Source organism: Bufo gargarizans, chromosome 7 (assembly GCF_014858855.1).
Source record: "Bufo gargarizans isolate SCDJY-AF-19 chromosome 7, ASM1485885v1, whole genome shotgun sequence".
Taxonomy (NCBI): Eukaryota; Metazoa; Chordata; class Amphibia; order Anura; family Bufonidae; genus Bufo; species Bufo gargarizans.
In genome coordinates this window covers 114,346,585-114,370,049 of record NC_058086.1, presented here as the reverse complement: position 1 = coordinate 114,370,049, position 23,465 = coordinate 114,346,585, and the positions used below count along the sequence as shown (strand labels likewise).

General features: G+C 44.2%; 1 protein-coding gene across 3 annotated transcripts in view; it reads left to right on the top strand.

The window, feature by feature from the left end:
- PRG4 (proteoglycan 4) overlaps positions 1–23,465 on the top strand; it is a 152,455-nt gene that overhangs the window by 103,413 nt on the left and 25,577 nt on the right. For all 3 annotated transcript variants that reach the window (XM_044301038.1, XM_044301040.1, XM_044301039.1), the window contains 3 exons: positions 2,502–2,606; positions 9,098–9,196; positions 9,393–9,488. In XM_044301038.1, coding sequence (XP_044156973.1) covers positions 2,502–2,606; positions 9,098–9,196; positions 9,393–9,488 — 300 coding nt within the window. The remainder of the gene's footprint in view (positions 1–2,501; positions 2,607–9,097; positions 9,197–9,392; positions 9,489–23,465) is intronic.

Here is a 23,465-nt window from a genome sequence, read left to right as displayed (position 1 = left end):
GTAGGATCATTTTAATCAAGACTATTTGCAAAACTGCTTCACTTTCTATTTTTGATTATTTAAATCTGAAAAAATAAAGGTTGCAGATGAGAAAGAGCAGATATCAGAGTAGGGTGAAAAGATGTTAAGAAATAATTGAGACAAATCAGTTACATGGACTGCCATAGCTTCTGCAGAGGTGTGTGAACATTGTGGTGACAGTTTAGCAGGGAGGAGTAGCTCCTTTCAGAAGTACACATATAGGGACATCCAGTGCCACAGTATACAAACACTGATACCACCAACACTGTGGATCAAGCCACAATACTATTGTTCACCCCTGTGAAAATACCACAGGAGTAATTCCCCTAATAAAGCTCTGCAATTTGCAATAGTGCATCGCCAACCTTTCCCAAATATAGCCTGATAGTTTTAACCTTATTAGTATAGGTTTTGGTTTTAATGATATTAAAAAAGTGTTACATTTTATGAGTATAGGTAGGACTCCTACAGGGATTTTCCGGCCATTCGACCGTCATAGTTTTTTTTCAGGGTATAGCCCGAGGGTCTTCACCAGCGCCCATTTAGAGACCTGTTCTTCATGTCATTAACTTTGTTTATTATAATACTGCTTTTAGACTAACCCGAGTATTTAAAGAGTAACTAAACTTTTGAATAAATATTTGTTAAAATGTCCCTAATGTCTTAAAAACACATTTTGTAATATACTTTATTATTAAAGTGCACCTTTCCTATGCGCTTAAAATTGACTTTTCAGTACACCGCTGACTTATCAACAGTGTACGGAGTACATATTTTCTCAATGGGGCCGCAGTGCATGGACTACAGGTAGGAGCGCACATTGCTGCTCCTGCCCTCCAGAGGTTTCACTAACTGCTGGCTTAGTACATGGGTAGGGCTGCAGCTATCCATTATTTTTGTAATCAAGTATTCTATTGATTAATCCAACAATTAATCAAGTACTCTAATAAGAAAAAAACTATTAAAAGAATGAGTTTTCTTTTAAGAAAACTCATCATCCCTCCCAATGCAATCAGACCCCCCTGCCTTCAGCTTCCCCATGCCATCAGCTGCTCCGCTAGTGCCATCAGCTGCCCCCTTCCCCAGTGCCATCAGGCTAGACACAAAGTCTAGTGCCTTTTTAAAATAATTATGATGCAAAACACCTCTTATAATGAACAGTAACAGTTTCCAATACAGTAGTTAGGTAGTTCCTCACAGACAGCCCTGTATATCTGTGTACTAGGCATAGACCACACTGTATTATCTGGGTAGTGACTATACTGGAGTTGCTTTGTATAGCAGCGCTCACATACAACTAACGCGCCTCCGCGCAGCCTCTACAGAGCGGCGACCAATCACAGCACTCTCACGCCTCTGTAAACTTTGCATTAGGAACAATGTAGTCTTTCCGAGTAAGATGCAAGCACTACTGGCAGACACTGAAACTACATATACCAAGATACATTTCCCGGCAAAGTAATGGCCGATAACTGGGAATGTGCTGACTGAAGAGTGTGGTATATGCTGTCATGTGAGAGATGCTGCAGTAGCTGGTTGGTTAGAAGAAGCTTCTAGTGAAAGCTATAGGAAACGCAGTCTGGAAACAACAGTGGATATTATTAGCCTTGCATACTATGAATGACACTGACACATGCCGGCGGGTGACCACGGAGCATGAAGAATAGTAAGCGCTTCACTCCGCTCCATGGTCAAATGACACAAACGAACCCTCGATGCAAATTTCAAGGATTCTTTTGTTTCGAGTTACTCGATTTAATCGAGTGATCATTTCAGCAATACACATGAGTAACCATGTACTATGCCAGGATTAGCTGAGCAGAACGGGTTCCTGCTTCTGCCTGCTCCACTAAGCTAAGAGTCCTTCATGTAAGCTTTTAGCTTAGTGAAGCAGGCACAGGCAGGAGCCCGCTCCTCTCAGCTAATCCTGGCATAGCACATGGGTACAGGGTGACAAGTCAGCAGTGTACAGAAAAGTCCATTTTAAGCGCACAGGGAAAGGTGCGCTTTAGGGGGGAGGGGGATCTATTAAAAATACTAAATACATTAATAAAGTATATTACAAAATGTGTCTATAAGATTAGTTTTATTTTAACGAAAAGTTATTCAAAAGTTTAAAAGGAATAATAAATATAATTGGTAATAAACATATAATGACATGATTGCTGTTATTTTCAGTATTGCAGTATTTCATTATACAATGTATCCCAATCTAGCTAGTTAAATCCTCTCTGTGCATATTCAGGATATATTTGAGTTTACTATTTGTAAGCTAGTCAAATCATCGATCACATATTTGGGTGGTAAATAGTGGGTTGTTCAGTCATGTGTATTAAGTTTGTATAGAGACAACTTTACAACAAAACATATATATATATATATATATATATATATATAATAGAAAATACTGTAGACTGAGGATTGTTACGAGCAGAGTAATACTGTACTGATAAATGACGTTCACTTTGTTGTTTCTATAGCCAATACTGAAGATAACACGTCTCAGTCTAAACAAAGGGCCACAAAAAAGCGTTCACCTACAAATTCAAGGAAGAAGCCAAAGAAACCAGAGGATGACGCAGATGGTGAATAATGTGGTGCTACCATAGGGAAAATAAACCTATGCAGTATATATTCTGCTACTTGTTATATATACATAAAGACAGACAGACCTTGATTGTTATTTTAGGCTTATATGATCTTCAAGAGCATTTTGTTCTTGTATATCCTGATTCTTTGGTAGCTAATAGAGATGAGCGAATTTTTCAAAAATTCGATTCACAAGTTCACCAAATTTTTGGGGAAAATTTTGGTTCAAACCCAATAAATTTGCAGTGAATTACGTTAAACATGGCTACTTCCTGGCTGCAGAGAGCCTTTATAGTGGTGTAGAACACTGTGCCTTGTAGTAACACGCATAGGGAGTCTGCTTTGGTAGTGAACTAATACTGTTATTCCGTATGACATGCAGATGACAGGCGTCACAATTAGAATCACTGCACACTTCACTTATTTGGGCAGTCACGGGCCAAAACTGACCAAATAACTCAAGTATGAACTCAGCCTTACAGGTCGATGTTAGCGCCAAGAAGAAGTGCACTCCTTTTACACTGTCGTCAGCTGATTCCACATAGATGTCTACAGAACCTGTTCCATTAAACGCTTATACAAGTAGAGCCTCCCGACAGAGTGGAGAGGGTGTCAGCAGTAAGTTTGTGTTGACGTCACTGATTATTTTTCCCTTCCTCTGATCCATAAAAAAATATATATATACGGATCCTGTCTGTTGAGCATCCGCCTTCACTCGGTCAGCATTTCGTCACTAATCCATCAGTATTGCTAATGCCAAAAAAAAACAGGAGTGGATTCAAAACAGAGTTGACATGTGAACAATATATTTGTAAGTCTTCTGTGTTTTGTACCCACAAGCCTATTTTGATGGGACCATATAGGCCTTATAGCTTCTACACAAACAGGATCCGTTGTGCGTCTCATTTTACCTTACCTTACCTTACTTATGACAGATCAGAGGAAGGGTTAAATAAATGATGATGTCAGCCAAGCCAAAAAGGCTAAATAATAGCTTAGTCATGAAGTAGGGAGGGTGGGAACAGCACGAGAAGTCCACCGAGTGGCCCTATGATATGCCATAGTGATGAGGTGAAAGCAGCATGAGGAGACCACAGAGTGGCCCGATCACAGAATCTGGAGGTGTTGGCAGCATCAGGAGGCCACAAAGTGGCAAGGTGACATAGTAGTGAGGTGTAAGCAGCATGAGGAGACCACAGAGTGGCAAGGTGACATAGTGGTGAGGTGGAAGCAGCATGAGGAGACCACAGAGTGGCCCAATCACAGAGTCTGTAGGTGGTGGCAGCATCAGGAGGCAGCAGAGTGGCACAATCACAGAGTATGTAGGTGGCAGCAGCATCAGGAGGCCGCAGAGTGGCAAGGTGACATAGTGTGGAGGTGGCAGCATCATCAGGAGGCCACAAAGTGGCAAGGTGACATAGTGTGGAGGTGGGTGGCAATACCAGTACTTGCTGAAGATGGTAGGTGAAAGAAGGAGCACTTGGCATCAGATGTGTGGCATCAGGCGGGGGACAGCATCAGAATAGTAGCTGAGTCAGGTAGCCAGAAGAAACCAGTCTCTTTTGTCAAAGTGTTGGTGTGGCACCATGGATGATCTAGTCTGATGCATAGGAAATTGGTGGGTGGAAATCCTGGCTGATCCACGCCTGATTCATCTTGACAAAAGGTCAGTCTCTCCACATTTTGGGTGGACAGGCGAGTTCTTCTTAGGGTAACTATGGCCCCCGCCGCACTAAACACCCGCTCTAATGGCACATTACTGGCAGGACAGCTTTTCGAGGGCAACCTTGGCCAGTTGCCGCCACAAAGACAATTTGGCTGCCCAGTAGTCCAGCTAGCAAGGTCAGCTGGCAGGGTGAACTCCAAGTATGCTACCACCTGCTGGTTCAGGTTCTGCTCTATGTCTAGCTGCTGGTGAGTAGTTTCTTCACTATGCGGGTGAAGAAAGCTGCTCATCAGCGACTCTAGACTCAGGCTACTGCTGATGAAGATGGTAGTGCTACTGCCACCCCACCCCTCCCCATCAGCCTTGGCAGTGGAACGTGAGTGCAGAGGGCCCCCCCGGTCAGATCTGCGAGAGGATGGGTAATGGCGCAGATAGGCAGCAGCCAACAGACTACATAGGATGTCTCTATAGTAGTTTTTCCTCCCTCTCAGCGGGTGTAAAAAAGGCTCCCATTTTGGACCAGTAGCGAGGGTCCAACAAGGTGGAGAGCCAGAAGTTGGTCCTCTGCAGAATGTTGACAATTCGGCTGTCACTACCCAAGCAAGTGAGCATGCAGCGGTCCATTTGCGCAAGTGATTCGGGGGACTCCCTGCCTCCAACTCCACTGCATACTGCCACGGTGTGTCTGGGTCCTCTGCCTCATCTTCCTCATCACCCTGTAGCTCATCTGGCTGCTCCTGCTCCTCCTCCCCTGTCACCGGTGTAGAAAAACTACCCATTTCACTACACATTGCATGTGATCCAACATCCTCCTCCAGTTCAGCCCTCACAGGGCTCATGTGGCTGTGAGACCTAGGTGCCACGTCTCCAGTCCCATGACCAGCCATATTTACCAGCATCTGTTCCAGGACATGAAGCAGTGGAATGACATTGTTCATCCCGTAGTCCTGGTGACTGACAAATAATGGGGCCTCCTCAAAGGGCCTGAGCAAACGGCAGGTGTCACGCATAAGCTGCCATTGGGTGACATTGAATTTACACAGGGGAGTACTCCTGTCCTCTTGGATCATCAGGAAATCGTTGATGGCCTTTCTCAGTCGCTCCAACATATGGAGGGTGTAATTCCGACGGGTGGAAATGTTGCATATCAGCCTATGTTGGGGGATGCCGTTCTGCCACTGCAGCTCAAAGAGGGGGTGCTTTGCAGTGTACAAGTGGCTGAAGTGCATGCAAAGTTTCCTGCCCATTTTTAGGATGTCTTGCAGATGGGTGGAAGACTTCAGGAACCGCTTGACAACCAGATTGAACATGTGTGCCATGCAGGGCACATGGCTCAGCCCTCCTTGACGCAGTGCTGACACGATGTTCTTCCCGTTGTCGGTCACCATGGTTCCGATTTTCAGTTGTCGCTGAGAAAGCCAGGATTCGATTTTTTACTAAAGGACACGGAGCATTTCCTCCCCTGTTTGTGCAGAACAGCGTGACACCGCCGTGCCCTGAACATGTAGTATGCTGGAGGGCCCCTGTGAATTGTCCCTGCAGTGGAGGCTGAGGACATGGTGGAGGATGAGGAGGCAGAGGTGGACATTGTTGCAAACCAGCGGGGTGGCAACGTGGAGGCGGAAGCGGCGTCACATGGCCAAGTTGCTGGTGTGGCTGTGCAGGAACCACATTTACCCAGTGGGCCGTAAAGGACATGTATTGTCCCTGACCGTAGTTACAGCTCCAGACGTAGGCGCTGCCGAGCACTTTGACAGACACTGACAGGCTCAAGGACTGGCCCACCTTCTGTTCTACATATTTGTGCAGGGCTGGTACTGCCTTTTTGGCAAAGAAATGACGGCTTGGGACTCTGCACCTCGGCTTGGCACAAGCCATCAGTTCTCTGACAGGTGCATAGTCCACCACCTGAAAAGGGAGGGACTGCAGCACCAGCAACTTGGACAAGAGCACATTCAGCTTCTGTGCCGTTGGATGCGTGCCTGCATACTGTTGTCTCTTGGCAATCGCTTCGGTGATTGATTGCTGATGGAATGCGTAACGAGGAGTAGGAGGAGGTTTGGCAGATGATGGGAAAGACAGACAGCTCCTTTCGGCTGAGGTGGTGGAGTCTTGACTGCCAGAAACTGGATGCGTGCCACTGGCTGATGCAGCTGGACCACCACATTGGAGCTATGGTTCTCACAGGCCACTTTATGGCATAACTGCATAGGTTGCCGCATGGCTGTAGTGCCAACAGTGGCACCCTGGCCACGCTTCACACTTTGCCCACAGATTCTACATACGGCCACGTTCACCTCCTCCGGCGACTTAAAAAAAAATCTGCCACACCGCTTAGGTGATTTTACCCCCAACACTACGCACTGACTGATTGCTACTGCCGCTGCCTCCTTGAGCCCCTGCACCGCTACTTCCCGGGCAGGTAGGCTGCTGCAAAGCAGGCGGTCTACCACGAGTGCATTTGGCTCCCGACCTCCCACTGCTGCCACCCTGCTGACTCCCGGCCACGCTAGCGACTTGCTGGCTCACGGGCAAGCTGCTAGCGTCTTCTCCAGATGATGATAAAGCCCCTTCGTTACCCAGCTCCCAAGTGCGATTAGCTACATCATCATCATTGAGTAGTGTCTGCACCTCACTGATATCCTCCTCAACCTCTTCTGGGTCAAGAGCCTGACCACTCTCAACACCAGCTCCCACGCCATTCTTCTCATCACTACTTGCCCGCCTAGCAGAGGAAGTGGTGGATGTCTCCTACACATCTGAAAAATGGAGCAGGGCCTATAGCCTATGATACTTCTCGCGGTGAGGGAACAGAAAAGGATAGAGGCAGGTTGAGGACAGGTGAGGGCACAGGGCCTGCTCCCGGGCCATGCTAACTGAGGGTTGTGTCTGACGAACCCACAGACTCTTCGGTGGGGGTGTCTGATGTCACTTGCGACGAAGTCAAAGATCGAGTCAACCATTCAAGAACCGCTGGGTTGATGGTCACAACACGACCACTAGCTGAGGAGCTGGGAGCTAAGGCCTCTCGAAGTGACCCCTGCTGCCACGGCCCCTTACTCTGCTGCGACCTCTGCTTGCGCCAGAAACATTTAGGCCTCTGCCACTCCCCTGCCTGACATACTGTTAGATCAAATAACCAAATGTTAGATCAAATATTTTTTATTTCGCCACTAATACACAGCAAACAGGAATTTAGAATATATCACTGCACCGCTAAACTGCCATTAGGCCAAAATAGTTTTTTATTTTTACACAAAAGGCTTTCCAACAAATAAGTGCAACGATGAAAGGCAAATATATTTGTATTTCACCAGTAATACACGGCAAACTGGGCTGTAAAATATCTCACTGCACCGCTGAACAGCAATTAGGCGCAATTTTTTTTCTATTTTTACACAAAAGGTTTTTCAACAAATAAGTACAACCATGAACGGAAAATATATTTGTATTTGGCAAGTAATACACGGCAGACTATGCTGTAAAATATCTCACTGCACCGCCGAACGGCAATTAGGCCCACATTTTTTTCTATTTTTACACAAAGGGCTTTTTAACAGATAAGTGCAACGATGAAAGGTGAATATATCTGTAATTTGCCAGTAATACATGGCAAACTGGGCTGTAAAATATCTCACTGCACCGCAGTCCGGCAATTAGGCCCAATTTTTTTTCTATTTTTACACAAAAGGCTTATCAACTAATTAGTGCAACGATCAAAGGTGAATAAATTTGTATTTTGTCAATAATACACGGCAAACTGGGCTGTAAAATATCTCACTTCACCACTGAACGGCAATTAGGCCCTATTTTTTTTCTATTTTTACACAAAAGGCTTTTCAACAGATAAGTGCAAAGATGAACGGCGAATATATTTGTAATTCACCACTAATAAACGGCAAACTGGGGTGTAAAATATCTCACTGCACCGCTGAGCTGCAAAGATATTTTTCCTTTTTCCACTAATACATGCAAAGAAGGACTTTAAACAGATAACAGCACCACTAGGTGGCAAATATATTTTCCCTTTTTCCACTAATACATGCAAAAAATGCTTTAGAACATATTACTGCACCGCACAAGGGCAAATAAAACCTAGAAATATTTCCTTGTAATAAACACTGTTAATGCCTGTATCAAACAGGACTTGCACCCTAATAAGAACGGTTTGCTGAAATTACAGAGCTGTATAATGGCAATTTGGATCACCAGTCAGTGAGCCAAGGTGTAATCGTATTGTTCTTATTACCCAGGCTGTCACCTCCCCGACTGAACCCTGTTCAACAGAAATGCTGTGGAATGATTCCTCCCTGTCCTTTCCTTACACCTTGAATAATCTTTCCCTACACATGTAAATTTTTTTTTTTTCAGCACAATGACGATTTTTATCACTGTCTCTAGCGCCTGCAGACACGTCTCTTCCTGCGATTCGTTAACACGAAGTGCGAGGAAAGTTGCATTCGGTGCAAATCGAATTTTTCCAGAAATTTGTAACGAATTCCACTTCATCAGCTTTGATTCGCTCATCTCTAGTATCTAACAAGCCATGAGAATCACACTGTGTTCAGTTCTCCATGAAATACATTACGGCACACTGTTAACAACTGACTTGCCTTTTTTTAACATATATACATACAAGAGCATTGGAAATAATAGATTGATTTGATAAAACTGATGAGATTCAATTACTACACGATTATGGAAATTGATTTTTAGAAGATTCAGACATTCAGAAGAACTGAAGACCATTCACATAAAAATACATTGGTGTTTGGGATCAGTGTTGGTTTTAACAGGTATTTGTTTCTTGTTTTTCTGTAGAAGATCCTTCTCAGAACCCATCACCATCAGACAGAAAGAAAAAGAAACCTAATTCCAGAGTACCGAACAAGAAAAGGGCCAGACCTATAGATGGCGATGGTAAGAAAAACATTCATGGTAGTCCTAATATTGCATCAGCAATTATATATGTATCTAGTTATTCTGGTACTGAAAAGATCCAAACATTTAGATCACAATAACATATAATATTATGTAATATTTGTATTATTAGGCTAAATACCTTCATGTAATGGGGTGAGTTCTGTTCTTATTTGTTTTCTGTTTATCTGAAAAGATCCAACAAAAAACCCATCAGACAAAGGGAAAAAGAAGCCTAATTCCAAAGAACCAAACATGAAAAAGGGCAAGCCTACAGATGACGATGGAGATGGTAAGAAAAACATTTATGGAATACAGTACCATGTACTAACCAAGTCATTATTGTACTAAATGGGTCAAACATTTATATAATATACATAATATGATCACATGAAAGGTATTTTTTTGCATGAACCTCTTGATGCTACATGATGAATATGTCCACTATACACATGTAGGGTATGTATGGAACAGTATCACATGCTGAACCCGCATCATACACAGTGGGTGTCAGCTGTTTAATACAGTTGACACCCACTGAAAATGACCAGGATCACAGATAGCTAATACTGGTTATTTATTCCTTCACATACTGCAGTTAGAGAAGAGCAAATATAATTAGATTTGGCCGGTTTGCCGAAAATTTGCTTTCACTCGGTCAGCATTTGGTCAGTAATCCATAAGTATTGCTAATGCCCAAAAAAAACAGGAGTGGATCTAAAACAGAGATGACACGTGAACCAAATATTTGCATGTCTTCTGTGTTTTCTACCCACTCCTGCTTTTGGCTACCAATTCATAAGCCAATTCTGATGGGACCATACAGGCCATAAAGATGCTATACAGACAGGATCCGTCGTGCGTCTCAATTTTCCTTCCTTCTGACAGATAAGAAGAAGTGTCAAATAAATGATGATGTTAGCCAGGTCAAAAGCCAAAATAGTGGACCAGTCATGGAAGTGGGGAAGGGTGGGAACAGCACGAGAAGTCCACAGAGTGGACCTATGACATAGTGGTGAGGTGGAAGCAGCATGAGGAGACCACAGAGTGGCCCAATGACAGGGTCTGGAGATGGAAGCAGTATGAGGAGGCCACCAAGTGGCACAATGACAGAGTCTGTAGGTGGCGACAGTAGCAGCAGCATTAGGAGAAGGCCATCGAGTGGCACAATGACAGAGTCTGGAAGTGGCAGCAGTATGAGGAGGCCACCAAGTGGCACAATGACAGAGTCTGTAGGTGGCGACAGTAGCAGCAGCATTAGGAGAAGGCCATCGAGTGGCACAATGACAGAGTCTGGAAGTGGCAGCAGTATGAGGAGGCCACCAAGTGGCACAATGACAGTCTGGAGGTGGCAGCAGAATAAGCAGGTCACAGAGTGGCACAATGACTGAGTCTGGAGGTGGCAGCATGAGTAGGCCACAGAGTGTAACAATGACAGAGTCTGGAGGTGGCAGCAGCAGCATCAGAAGGAGGTCACATAGTGGCACAATGACCGAGTTTGGAGATGGCAGCAGCATGAGTAGGCCACAGAGTGGCACAACGACAGAATCTGGAGGTGGCATCAGCATGAGTAGGCCACAGAGTGGCACAATGACCAAGACTGAAGGTGGCAGCAGCAGGAGTAGGCCAGTGGCAAAACGACAGACTCTGGATGTGGCAGCAGCATGAGGAAGCCACAGAATGGCACAATGACAGAGTGTTAATCGACCAAGATACTTCTGGGGGAACCTGCCTGGCATGAACAGGCCTCTAGTAGGTACAGACAATGACAAAGACAAAGAGTCAAGATAGCTTGCCTTTGAGCCCAGAAGAGCCACGAAGTTCATCAAGATACATCACAAAAAATGTTACCGCATATAACCGCAGCACTGACCGCAGAATACATTTTTTTTTTACAACCGAAATACTTCAATAAATATTTTACCACACATGACCGCAGCACTGACCACTGAATTAATTTTGCTTTTCGACCAACAAACTTCAATAAAGATTTTACCATATATAACTGCAGCTCTGAACGCTGAATAAGATTTGTTTTTCCACCGAAATACGGCACTAAAGATTTTACAGCATAGAACTGCAGCGCTGAACACTGAATACAATTTTTTTCCCCACTGAAATACATCAATAAAGATTTTACCACATATAACTGCAGCCCTAAAACCAAAATACATCCCAAAAGGTTTTACCACATATAACTGCAACCGAAATACGTAAATTAAGATTTTACCACATATAACGGAGCACGGAGATGGAGAGTGAGTTCGGATTCCTGCCGATATACAGACGTCTCAGAAATGAACTGCTGCTCCCGACAGCAGCTTCTGGGAAGGTCATAGAGCATCCCGTTCATCCGGCATCTATTCGCTCCACTGAAGGATGATTTTGAAAGTGTGTAGAAGCCAAACGGGGCCCCCACGCTGCAGATTTATCACGGAGACATCATGGAGATTTTACCGCATATAACCGCAACGCTGACCGCTGAATACATTTTATTTTTCGACCAAAATACTTCAATAAAGATTTTACCACATATAACCGCCACACTGATTGACTGCTACCACTGCTACTTCCGTGAAGCCCTGCACAACTACTTTGCGAGTATAGGTAGGCTGCGGCGACCTCCCACTGCTGCCATCCTGCTGACTCCCAGCCATGCTTTCAACACATATATCCGCCGACATGAACTGAGAATATATTTTTCTTTTTGTACTGAAATAGGCCACTAAACGCTTTCAACACATATGACCATCGCCAATGTGAACGGAGAATGTATTTGACTTTTTGTACTGAAATAGGCCACTAAACGCTTTCAACGCAAATAACCATCGCCGACGTGAACTGAGAATGTATTTTTAATTTTGTACTGAAATAGGCCACTAAACGCTTTCAACAAATATAACCACCGCCGACGTGAACTGAGAATGCATTTTTCTGTTTGTACTGAAATAGGCCACTAAACGCTTTCAACGCATATAACCGCTGCCGACATGAACTGAGAATCTATTTATCTTTTTGTACTGAAATACAAAATAACACATATAACCACTGCACTGACTGACTGCTATTGCTGCTACTTCCGTGAACCCCTGCACCACTACTTCCCGGGTAGGTAGGCTGCTGCGAAGCAGGTGCTCTACCCCAGGCATGTTTTGCTCTCAACCTCCCACTGCTGCCACCCTGCTGACTCCCAGCCATGCTTTCAACACATATAACCGCGGAAGTGAACTGAGAATATATTTTTATTTTTGTACTGAAATAGGCCAGTAAACGCATTTAGCAGAAATAAATGCAGAAGTAAACTGAGATTATATTTATCTTGTTGGACTGAAATATGCCACTATACGCTTTCACCGGAATTTACTTCAGAAATGCACTGAGAATATATTTTTCTTGTAGTACTGAAATACGCCCCTATATGCTTTCACCGGAAATAACTTCAACAGTGCAGTGCGTATATTTATTTTCTTTTTTTACTGTAATAAGCCCCTATACACTTTCAACAGAAATAACTGCAGAAGTGAAATGCGTATATATTTTTCTTGTAGTACTGCTATAAGATACTAAAGATATTAAGATATAAGCCACTAAAGGCTTTTCAATATAGCACTTGCAGCCCAATAACAAATAGCTGGAATGACAGAGCTGATTAAATGGCTATTTGGCTCTCCAAATAATCTTTCCCTGCACTTGTGAATTGCTTTCCTATCAATGTCCATAGTGCCTTCTGACGTCTCTCCCTGCACTCAGATGCTGTGAAATGATTCCTCTCTATCCTTTCCCTGCACTTATAAATAGTTTTTTCTGTCTTTATTTTTCCACAATTAGGTTTTTCCAATTGCTGTTCCTAGCGCCTTCACATGTCTGTCCCTGCACTCTGAATGCTGGAAAATGGCAGAATCTAAAATGGGTGCCATATTTATAGGGCTGTGACATCACAGGGCTGACTGCCTGCTGATTGGCTGCATGCAGGCATGTCAATGTGGGTGATCCCGCCTTCCCAGAGTTCCTTTCCCCATATCTTCAGTCCTCACACCATAGCCGCCATTTTAGGAAAATTGCTATTCGTTACCACGAAGCGCGAGGAAATTTGCATTTGTTGCGAATTGAATTTTTAATGAAATTCGGATCTAATTCCACATCATCAGCTTCGATTCGCTCATCTCTAACTGCAGTCAATACTGCAGCCAATAGCAACTGGGGTATCTAATTGGTTAGACGGGGCTCCCCTGTCTTCATTTAGAACCCCACTGCAAAGTTGCCACTTCGGTCTTGTGAAAGTTCCCATACCTGACACAGCAAATTTGCCTGTTAAGCCATGCTTTGGGCAAGGCTGAATAGGCGGTGTGAAGAATTCTTATAGACTGCAATAGTAGACCACTGCCGTCTATGATATAAGCAATTCAACAATTGCGGGTTAAAGTCCCCTAAGGCAACTAACAATTAAAGTAAAAAAAAAAAAAAGTTTTAAAAATTTTTAAAAGGTAAATGCCACATGGAAAAAAAAAATCTAAATTGCAAAATTATCATTTTTGTGGACACTTTTTCACCACAAACAATTTGAATAAGTGATTAAAAGGTCATATATTTTAATAAAAACTACAGGCAATCTCACAAAAAACAAGCCTTTGCAGGGTGTCTTAAAGGTATGAATGTCAGAATATGGCAATGCAAATTCATTTTTCAAAGGTTTAGATCTTTTACTATTTACTATCATTTACTATTTATTATGTAAAACATAATAAAAACTTCATACTTTTTTTATCAAAACAAAATCGAAAAAACTATGGCAGAATTGGGTCATTTTTTTTAGTTTCACCCCACAAAGATTTTTTTTTTCCATCTTTCAATACACAATATTGTAAATTAAATGGTGTCCTTAAAAAGCCCTCTACGGCTATGTGTACAGCCAGGAAAAAATTCTAAAAATTGTTGGATTGAAATTTAGCGTGCTTATATTTTAATCCTTCTTACAAAAATGACAGCAGTGACTGAGGAGTGATTGTAATTATGTTTTTTTTTACCAAATGTATCATTTATAACTTATAATTAGATATGAGCGAATCAAAGCTGACAAAGTGGAATTTAATCTGAATTTCAGGAAAGTCGGGATCACCCATAAAGCCATGCATGCAGCCAATTAGCAGCCAGCTCTGTGAGGTCACAGCCCTATAAAATAGCCTTAGCCATATTGGATTCTGCCATTTTCTAGTGTACTTAGTGCAGGGCGAGACATTAGCAGGCGCTAGGGACAATGCTAGAAAAAACGTCATTGTGCAGGGAAAGATTATTCAAGGATGATGCAGGGGGAGAAACAGAACTGGATCGCACATCCACAATGCTATGCTTTGATCGAACTCGCTTCTCAGCGCTATAATAAAAAGTGTACAGCCCCCCACACTACACGCTGTACAAGAGGCATTAGTCTACATTTTGATCAAAAGGCATAAGCCCACTCACCATGCCAAGGTCGCCTCTTTGAGTGGGCCCTACTCTGAAAAAGGCACAGCGACCATGCAGTGACGAGGTGGCGCTGCCCTAGTAGGCGGCGGGACCCAGGGGTCAAATAGCACCTCTGCTGTCTGATTATGCCACCCATGGCACTGGGTCCCACCAACCCACCAGCACAGCGCCACAAAAACAAAGGCCACCACGCAGTGCTGCACCATGTGAACAGTTGTCTAACACGCAGGGCTTTTTTCTCAAAGAAAAGGTGGTGGAACTCACCTCCCCTCCCCTGGCCCCGCCCCTACCCACCCCTAGGACCGCCCCCTAAAACCGCCCCTTTAGAGAACAGGGATGCAAGTAAAATTTGGGGGGGCTCTAAAAGTCCAGCCCAGCAAAGAAACCCCCCAGATGGGGATGGCACTGTTAATGGGGGATCTGGGGATGGCACTGTTAATGGGGGATCTGGGGATGGCATCCACAGACCCCCCCACTACATAACAGTGCCATCCACAGACCCCCCCCCCCATTGCGGCTCCAGTACAGACTAGTTATAAAATGTGTACAATTAATAAGGATTCTATTCATGAGGCCCCCTCTGTAGTAGAACATTCAATATAGCCATCCTACTCACAGGGCTGTTACCTTAATGCAGGGCGGCCGGGCAGACGAGCGGCAGCGTCACTGACTGACGTCACGTGCCTGCGCCGCCTACTTTATGAATAAAGTAGGCGGCGCAGGCACGTGACGTCAGTCAGTGACGCTGCCGCTCGTCTGCCCGGCCGCCCTGCATTAAGGTAACAGCCCTGTGAGTAGGATGGCTATATTGAATGTTCTACTACAGAGGGGGCCTCATGAATAGAATCCTTATCAATTGTACACATTTTATAACTAGTCTGAAGCTGGGGGCCGGAGCACAGTGAACGCATCGGCCCCCAGCTCCTCCTCCCAGTCCCTCCCCGCTGATACATCGCAGCCTGCGATGCTGGAGCATGGCAGGCTGCGATGTCAAAAGGTGGCGGAACGCTGTTCCGGTGCGTTCCGCCAGAAAAAAAGCCCTGCTAACACATGTCCACCACTATCAGGAGCTACGGTCAATGACCACTATATGCAGACCTGTGTGAATAAAAACACCTGTGCCGAATGGGAGGAGTGCTGATACCAGTAATAAAGAAGAAAAGAGTCAAATAATGATGCAGGGGGAGAAACAGAACTGGATCGCACATCCACAATGCTATGCTTTGATCAAACTCGCTTCTCAGCGCTATAATAAAAAGTGTACAGCCCCTCATACTACATGCTGTACAAGAGGCATTAGTGTACATTTTGATCAAAAGGCATAAGCCCACTCACCACGCCAAGGTCGCCTCTTTGAGTAGGACTTACTCTGAAACAGGCGCAACGACCATGCAGTGACGAGGTGGCACTGCCCTAGTAGGCGGCGGGACCCAGGGGTCAAACAGCACCTCTGCTGTCTGATTATGCCACCCATGGCACTGGGTCCCACCAACCCACCAGCACAGCCACCACGCAGTGCTGCACTATGTGAACAGTTGTCTAGCACAACATGTCCACCACTATCAGGAGCTACAGGTCAATGACCACTATATGCAGACCTGTGTGATTAAAACCACCTGTGCCGAATGGGAGGAGTGCGGATACCAGTAATAAAGAAGAAAAGACTCAAATGTTCTGGTGGGTTGGTGTGACCCAGTGCCATGGGTGGCATTGTCAGACAGCAGGGTTGCTGTTTTGACTCCTGGGTCCCGCCGCCTACCAGGGCAGTGCCGCTTTGTCACCGCACTGCGCTGCGCCTTTTTGTCAGAGTAGGTCCCACTCAAAGAGGCGACCTTGGCGTGGTGAGTGGGCTTATGCCTTTTGATCAAAATGTACACTAATGCCTCTTGTACAGCATGCAGTATGGTGGGCTGTTCACTGATAAGTGAGTTAGATCAGAGCATAGCATTGTGGATGTGCGATCCAGTTCTGTTTCTCTCCCCCATGTATATTAATGGTCTATTTTTTTCTTTACTGGTATCAGCACTCCTGCCATTCGGCACAGGTGGTTTTAATCACACAAATCTGCATATAGTGGTCATATTTGCCGTTCAGCGGTGTAGTTATATGTTCTAAAGCCATTTTTGGCATGTATAAGTGGAAAAAAAATAAGGGTCCATTTGTCGTTCAGCGTTGCAGTTATATGTTATAAAGCCCTTTTTGGCATGTATTAGTGTTAGGGAAATATCCCTTTATCCTATAATTGTTGGAATCCAAATTAGGGTACTTTCACACTAGTGTTATTCTTTTCTGGCATTGAGTTCCGTCCTAGGGGCTCAATACCGTAAAAGAACTGATCAGTTTTATCCTAATGCATTCTGAATGGAGAGAAATCCGTTCAGGATGCATCAGGATGTCTTCAGTTCAGTCTTTTTGCCTTTTCAGGATGGAGATAATACCGCAGCATGCTACGGTTTTATCTCCGTCCAAAATTCCAGAACACTTGCCCATTGAAATGCATTAATGCCAGATCCAGCCCGAGTGTTCCAGCAAAACGGATCCGGCATTGTGGTATGCGCATGCTCAGACCACAAAAAAAGTGAAAAAAAAAATGCCGGATCCGTTTTTCCAGATGACACTGGAGAGACGGATCCGGCATTTCAATGAATTTGTCAGACGGATCAGGATCCTGATCCGTCTGACAAATGCCATCAGTTTGCATACGTTTTGACGGAAACCTCAGCCGCAAGTGCGAAAGTACCCTTTAAGGAATACGAGGGTAAAACTGACACAGACATTGGATGTAACTGGATCAGATTTCTCTCTCCCCTTTATTTCAAAGACAAGCTCACAATACATAGGTTTCAAACAGAAAAAATAAATAAAAATAAACCATCAAATAAGGAACATGACATTTGCGGTTACAAGATATAGATCATAAGACCATACGTATGTTTCCATTCCTCTCTCCTCTCCCCTGCACTTCCCAAGACTCAGACTGATACCCCTGCTAAACTAAAGAGGAAACTGTGGGGAGGGGGTGGGTTCTATCACACACATAAAGTGACTTTTTGACTTTGTTTTTAGTACAAGATCTAAATATAACCTTTTTCTATTTAACCCTGTAAGCTCCATTCAATACACTGACCTCCACCACAAATCCCCCATTTTTAGATATCTTGAGTTCTGCATCTGGCGCAGGACAGGAGATTTTCTCAATAGTCTTTATTATCTCTTCTCTTGGTACATACTTGTTTGTGCACATAAATAGTAACCTAAGCAATGCATATGCTATGAGGATAACTATGGCTACTTGGACAATCGTTTGAAGAATTCCCATGAACCACCCTCCCAAAGTTTTGAACCAGTTGGCAGGGTTGAGGAAGGAAAAGATGCCTCACCACCATGAGTCTTTGTCTGCACTATTTTCCTGTAACCATTTTTTTCTCATGGGTTTCACCATTTCCCTGTAGGTTACCTTGGGGATCTATATAATTGCTGTCAGGTAGTCTAAAACCAAGGAGTGTTAATTGGTGAAAATGATTATCTGGTTCTGGACAATGTTAGAGGTGTTCATGAATGTTAACACCTCCCATATCTGATCATCCAAATAATCCCTTGCCACCACTAGCTTGTCCCACATCTGCATTACCATGGGGTACAAGAACAAGGTACTGAAAAACTTATTGGAGATGCTCATAAAGGTTGCAGGAGTAAGCCAGGCAATTGTACATAAACCAGTGACATTTCTAGGCAATTATTTGGATGCCTTATGCCCACAGACCAGAAATGTATCTTCTGCGACTGCAACCATCAAACAACTGAGTTATCAATTTGGCCAGTCGGGCACTTTCTGCCAGTTTTGGTCCCTTTTCCTGACCCTCTGAGGAGTTAGAGGTTATTCCAGCAATTAAGTCAACTAAGATACGGTTGTTGAAGGCCATATTCTTACCCTTTAGAGGATCTATACAAACACAATGCACCAGGCTGTTCGGGTTAGAGTCATTGCAGACGAATTTGTTATGAGGATTAAAAGACATACCTTTCGACTATATTTGCAAACAATAACAGCGTGTCCAACTTGGAAAGCATGACACATTGCACCATATGTTCTTGTTCCAGGGGGTAGAGTTATAATCAACTGGTCAGCCCATCCTGAAATGGGTAAGGGTGCTTCCCTGTCTCTAGTTTTAGACTCAACCTGCTTCATGCCTGAGAAAAAGATAGTGGAGCTGGCCAATTCAGTCAATTCAGAAAAATTGAGGGGCATGGCTAAATATGGCATACTGGCTGAACTCAAAGGGCTATGAGTACAGATCCAACAGTCCCTCAATTTTTCAATGTCATTCAGTCCTTCAAACAGCACCTAATGGTTCCGAATCAAAGCATTGTCCCATTCATCATTCAGTGGACGAAACGCTCCTTATCCAGTTGGGTTTTCCTTCAACCTTTACAGCTATGTGGGTGGTCAACAGTACTTGAAAGGGACCATCAAATCTTTGATTTAGTCCCTTTTCTCACATGCCTCTTTATCACCACCGAATCTCCAGGCTGCAAGCTGTGAGTTCCTTCTACTGAGTCAGAATCTGGAAGTGAAGCAAACACTTGTTTATGAGTATGTTCAAGCCATTTTGTGAGGGCCTGGACATACCCAGTAAGATTTGCATTGCTCATCTGTAACTGCTGGGGGAAGTACAACCCAAGCCTGGGAGTGCACCCAAAAAAAATCTCAAAAGGAGACAGTCCTGTTTTTCGTTTGGGAGTGGTCCTAACAGAATATAGGGTGAGGGGCAGGCATTATGGCCAAGGTCTTTGGGTTTCCTGCATGGCTTTCTGGATCTTTAACGTCAATGTGCCGTTGAGGCGTTTAACTCAGCCGCTGCTTTGGGGATGGTAGGCCGCGTGGAACGCTTGAGTGACCCCTAACGCCTGCATGTGACCTGGTTTGTTGTAATTACTTCTCCTGTGAAATGGGACCCCCTATCTGACCCAATGACTTTAGGAACACCGTACCTGCATATCAGTTCACTGACCAATTTCTTGGCGGTATTCTTAGCATTTGCCTTTGCTACTGGGAAGGCTTCCAGCCATCCTGAAAAGAGATCAACACACACAAGAACAAAAACAGTCTATCTGCAATCTCTGAAATGGGTAAAATGGCTTCGGGGTGTGCTTGCTTGGAGTCTTCACCACTTGACCGGGATTATTTAATGCACAAATCATGCACCCTTTTACAAACCGAGCTGCTACTGTGGAAAACCCTGGTGCAATCCAACCAGCATTTACAACACTTACCATAGCACCTTTAGACAAATGGGTAGGCCCATTGGCCTCTTGTGCCATAGCAGGATACATTGGATGAGCTAAACAAGTCCTTTCTTTTTTTCTCCAGATTTCTTGTTCATCAACCTTGGCCCCATGCTTTGCCCAAAGTTCTTTTTCTTCAGGAGGGGCTTGATCAGTAAATTTCTGGAGCATACTTACAGAGACGTCTTCAGGCTTCAGGATTTTTACCGGGGTGGGGACAGTCCTTATGGGCTGTAGGGTGGCTTGTTTGGCCGCCTCGTCAGCTCGATCATTACCTTTTGCCTCCACCATGGTGTGCCTGGTGTGTGCCTTATATCTTGATGATAGCAACTTCCTCTGGTAACAACAGAGAGTTCATAAATTCTAGTACAGAGTCTTTGTTCTTGATAGGCTGGCCTGCATATGTTAGGAAGTGCCTGGCCCGCAAAATAGGTCCATAGTGATGTGTAATAACAAAAGCATACCTTGAGTCTGTGTAGATGTTCACCTTCTTCCCCTTGGCCATTTTACACGCCTCAGTGATTGCCTTCAACTCCACCTCTTGTGCTTACAATAGAGGTGGGAGTGGCTCAGCTGTACCTAACTCATACTGTGTGACAACTGCATATCCACTATGGAACCGACCATCCCTTTTAGTTCGGTTCGGGGGCAAGGTGCCGGGCAGTGTCCAAGAAATATCACCTTGTCTTTTCAAAACTGCAGTTTATGCCTAGAAGCTTTACACCCATTTTCTTGGAGAAAAATTAGGATTGACAGAGTGGCGGCTTGACAGCTGGTCTCCATTTCAACACACAAAAGTAAGTCATCGACATATTGCAATAAGACCAAAGTTCCAGGAGGGGACAAGTTGGCTAGGACAGATGGTAGGGCCTGACTGCACATGGTGGGCGAGTATACTGGTTCCCCTTGAAAGTAAAAGCAAAAAGATACTCACAATCTAAAAATGCATTTGCAAGGTCAATCACAGTGAAATAGGTAGCTGTGGACGGAACTTGGGACAGCAGATTGTGCGGATTGGGCACTATTGGGGTTTGTAGGACTGTGACTTTGTTGACCGCTCGAAGATCATGGACCATTCAATATGTGACTGGCTGACCCTCAACGGCCTTCTTCACTGGGAATAGGGGAGTGTTTGCCGGGGACACAGTCTTGATGAGAACACCTGCTCGGAGAAAATCATCTATTTGGCCGGACACCCGGGCTTTAGAGACACCATCACAGGGGACACAGGTAATTTGCCTATGTCTGTCTTTGAGGTGGCCCAAAGGCTTTTGGGGACCTGGCTGAGCAGACTCTTTGCAGATTCTGAAGCTAAAGTGATGGGCGAGCACACTTCATTTGGATCATAAAGTGCATAAAATTTAATTAAACCACAATATTATACATAAACACGTGTAAATCTAGTAAAGTCCCTAGATGATAATAAAATACAATAAAATGCAAATACAATAAAAATAAAATATAAAATATAAATGCGCTTCAAACGTTCCACAAAATCCACCGAATTATAATATGGAAATAAATCTGTTCACACAGCTGATATATGTGATCTGATTGATGGTATAATTTCAGAGCACTGTATAGCAGTTGCAGTCCTGTAAAGATAGAAGTCCGCTTGTGGAATGTAAATAATGATTATAGTCCTGCTTCCTAGGATATCTCCAATCACAATCTGATGTTATAGTAACAATGTAGACAGATGATTATAGGCAATCTTAGGCGCCAGTGTATTTGGCTGGCTGTGATAAACTGTTCAGTCCCGTATTCTCTATAGTTGTTAAACTTATATATGGAAGCTTCTTACCTTCCTCATTAATGGCGGTCTGTTGCAGGCAAGGATTGGGCGGCGCAGGACACTGCCGGCGTCTTGCTCCGTCCTGCTCCAGCTGGCTTACTCTCGCGAGAATTCAAGTGAGATTTCGTTTTGACTTAATCCACATATTCTCGTCCGGCACAGCGAAAAGGAAGTAGTATATCTTCGGTATGATTCTGATTGCTTCTGTAATCTTTTGATCCGGTTTTACAGCATGGCCATGCTTTTGGGTGCGGAAGTGCTTTTTACAGGTGTGCGATCCAGCCCATACGCGTTTTGGGAACTCTCCTTCCCTTCATCAGTGGTGTTGCATCACCTGTTAGCCTCCGCCTTTTGTATCATGAATAGCACTAAAGTGTGGATCACTTGATTCTCTTCCTAGGATGCGATTCTTGCGTTTTTTTGTATATGCGTTTTTTATGCGATTTTTTTGTACACATGCGTTTTTTATGTCATGTGTTCCTCTCATCATTATAAACATCCTCTATGAACATAAGTCATAATTCAAATAGCATTTCTGAGTTATACGATTTGGAAGATGTATATAAATATGTATTGTCTTCAACTACATTTCACAATAAAATCCATATTAAACATAATCTTGAAGTGCTTTCTAAATCCATATTTATGTTTAAAATTGGACTATAAAATATGAGAATAAGAAAGACATCATTGATTGTTATGACTTGTGAAATATCTAATTGATTTTTCCTTATTCTTTTCCCTTTCAATCATATGGAATGTCCATTACTATATATCTCTTAGTAGTATATGGCTGAGGGCCCCTGTCCGAGTCCACGACACAGTGACGATAGACGGGCCTGACTGTGGCGTGTGAGTCGGTTCAGAGGCACCAAGCCTACAGAAACCCAAACAGCTCTAGTTCTGCATTCAAACCCGCTGGTATCATTGATTCAAACTCATATACCAAACTGCCAGCATGTCCTCCTCTGCCCCCCCCCCCCCCCCAATGTTAGTCACACAGGAAAAAAAAAAAACACAATTAAAAGCTAATACTTACCTGTGCGGCAGGCGTGCATTCTTCATTGTCCTGCGTCCCTTCTGGCACAGGTGCACGATGACGTCATCATGCAAGCCTACGCCGTGATTTCACTACCGCATAGGCCTCAGACCTACTAGGCCTGAAGCCTATGGCCGTGATCGGTGGCGGGGCAGGGAACTATTCACTCCCATGCCCCGCCGCAGTATGTGGGAGTTTGGGGAGGCGTTGGGCCCCCCAGGGATGCCGGACCCGGGGCTACCGACCTGAACACCCCTATTATAATCCGCCACTGAGTCCGGCAGGTGACTTACCCCATCAGACTGGTGTGACTTGATGCGGCCCACACCCGCTGCACCCCCCTTGCAACGCCACTGCGTAATTGTAACATTTAAAATGACATTTGGGTTTGGGACCCGTGCAGGAATTTTCTTCATGTCTAGTTCTAACCCTTTGGCTGCAGCAATTAATTGGGTTAAAGGGGTCACATGCCATTCAGGTTTACAAGCTTTCAGCTTAGCCTGGAGGGCGGGTCGAAGCCCCTCCATGAATGCACATGTCAACAGTTTTTCTCCCATGTTTCCAGCTTGATCCCAACTCATGTCGATCCAGATAGTCCTTAGTCCTGCAGCATACGTCTCTACAGTCTCCTGAGAACCCTGTACTATGTCTTTAAGACTTTGGGAACTTACTTCCTCCCTTGTACG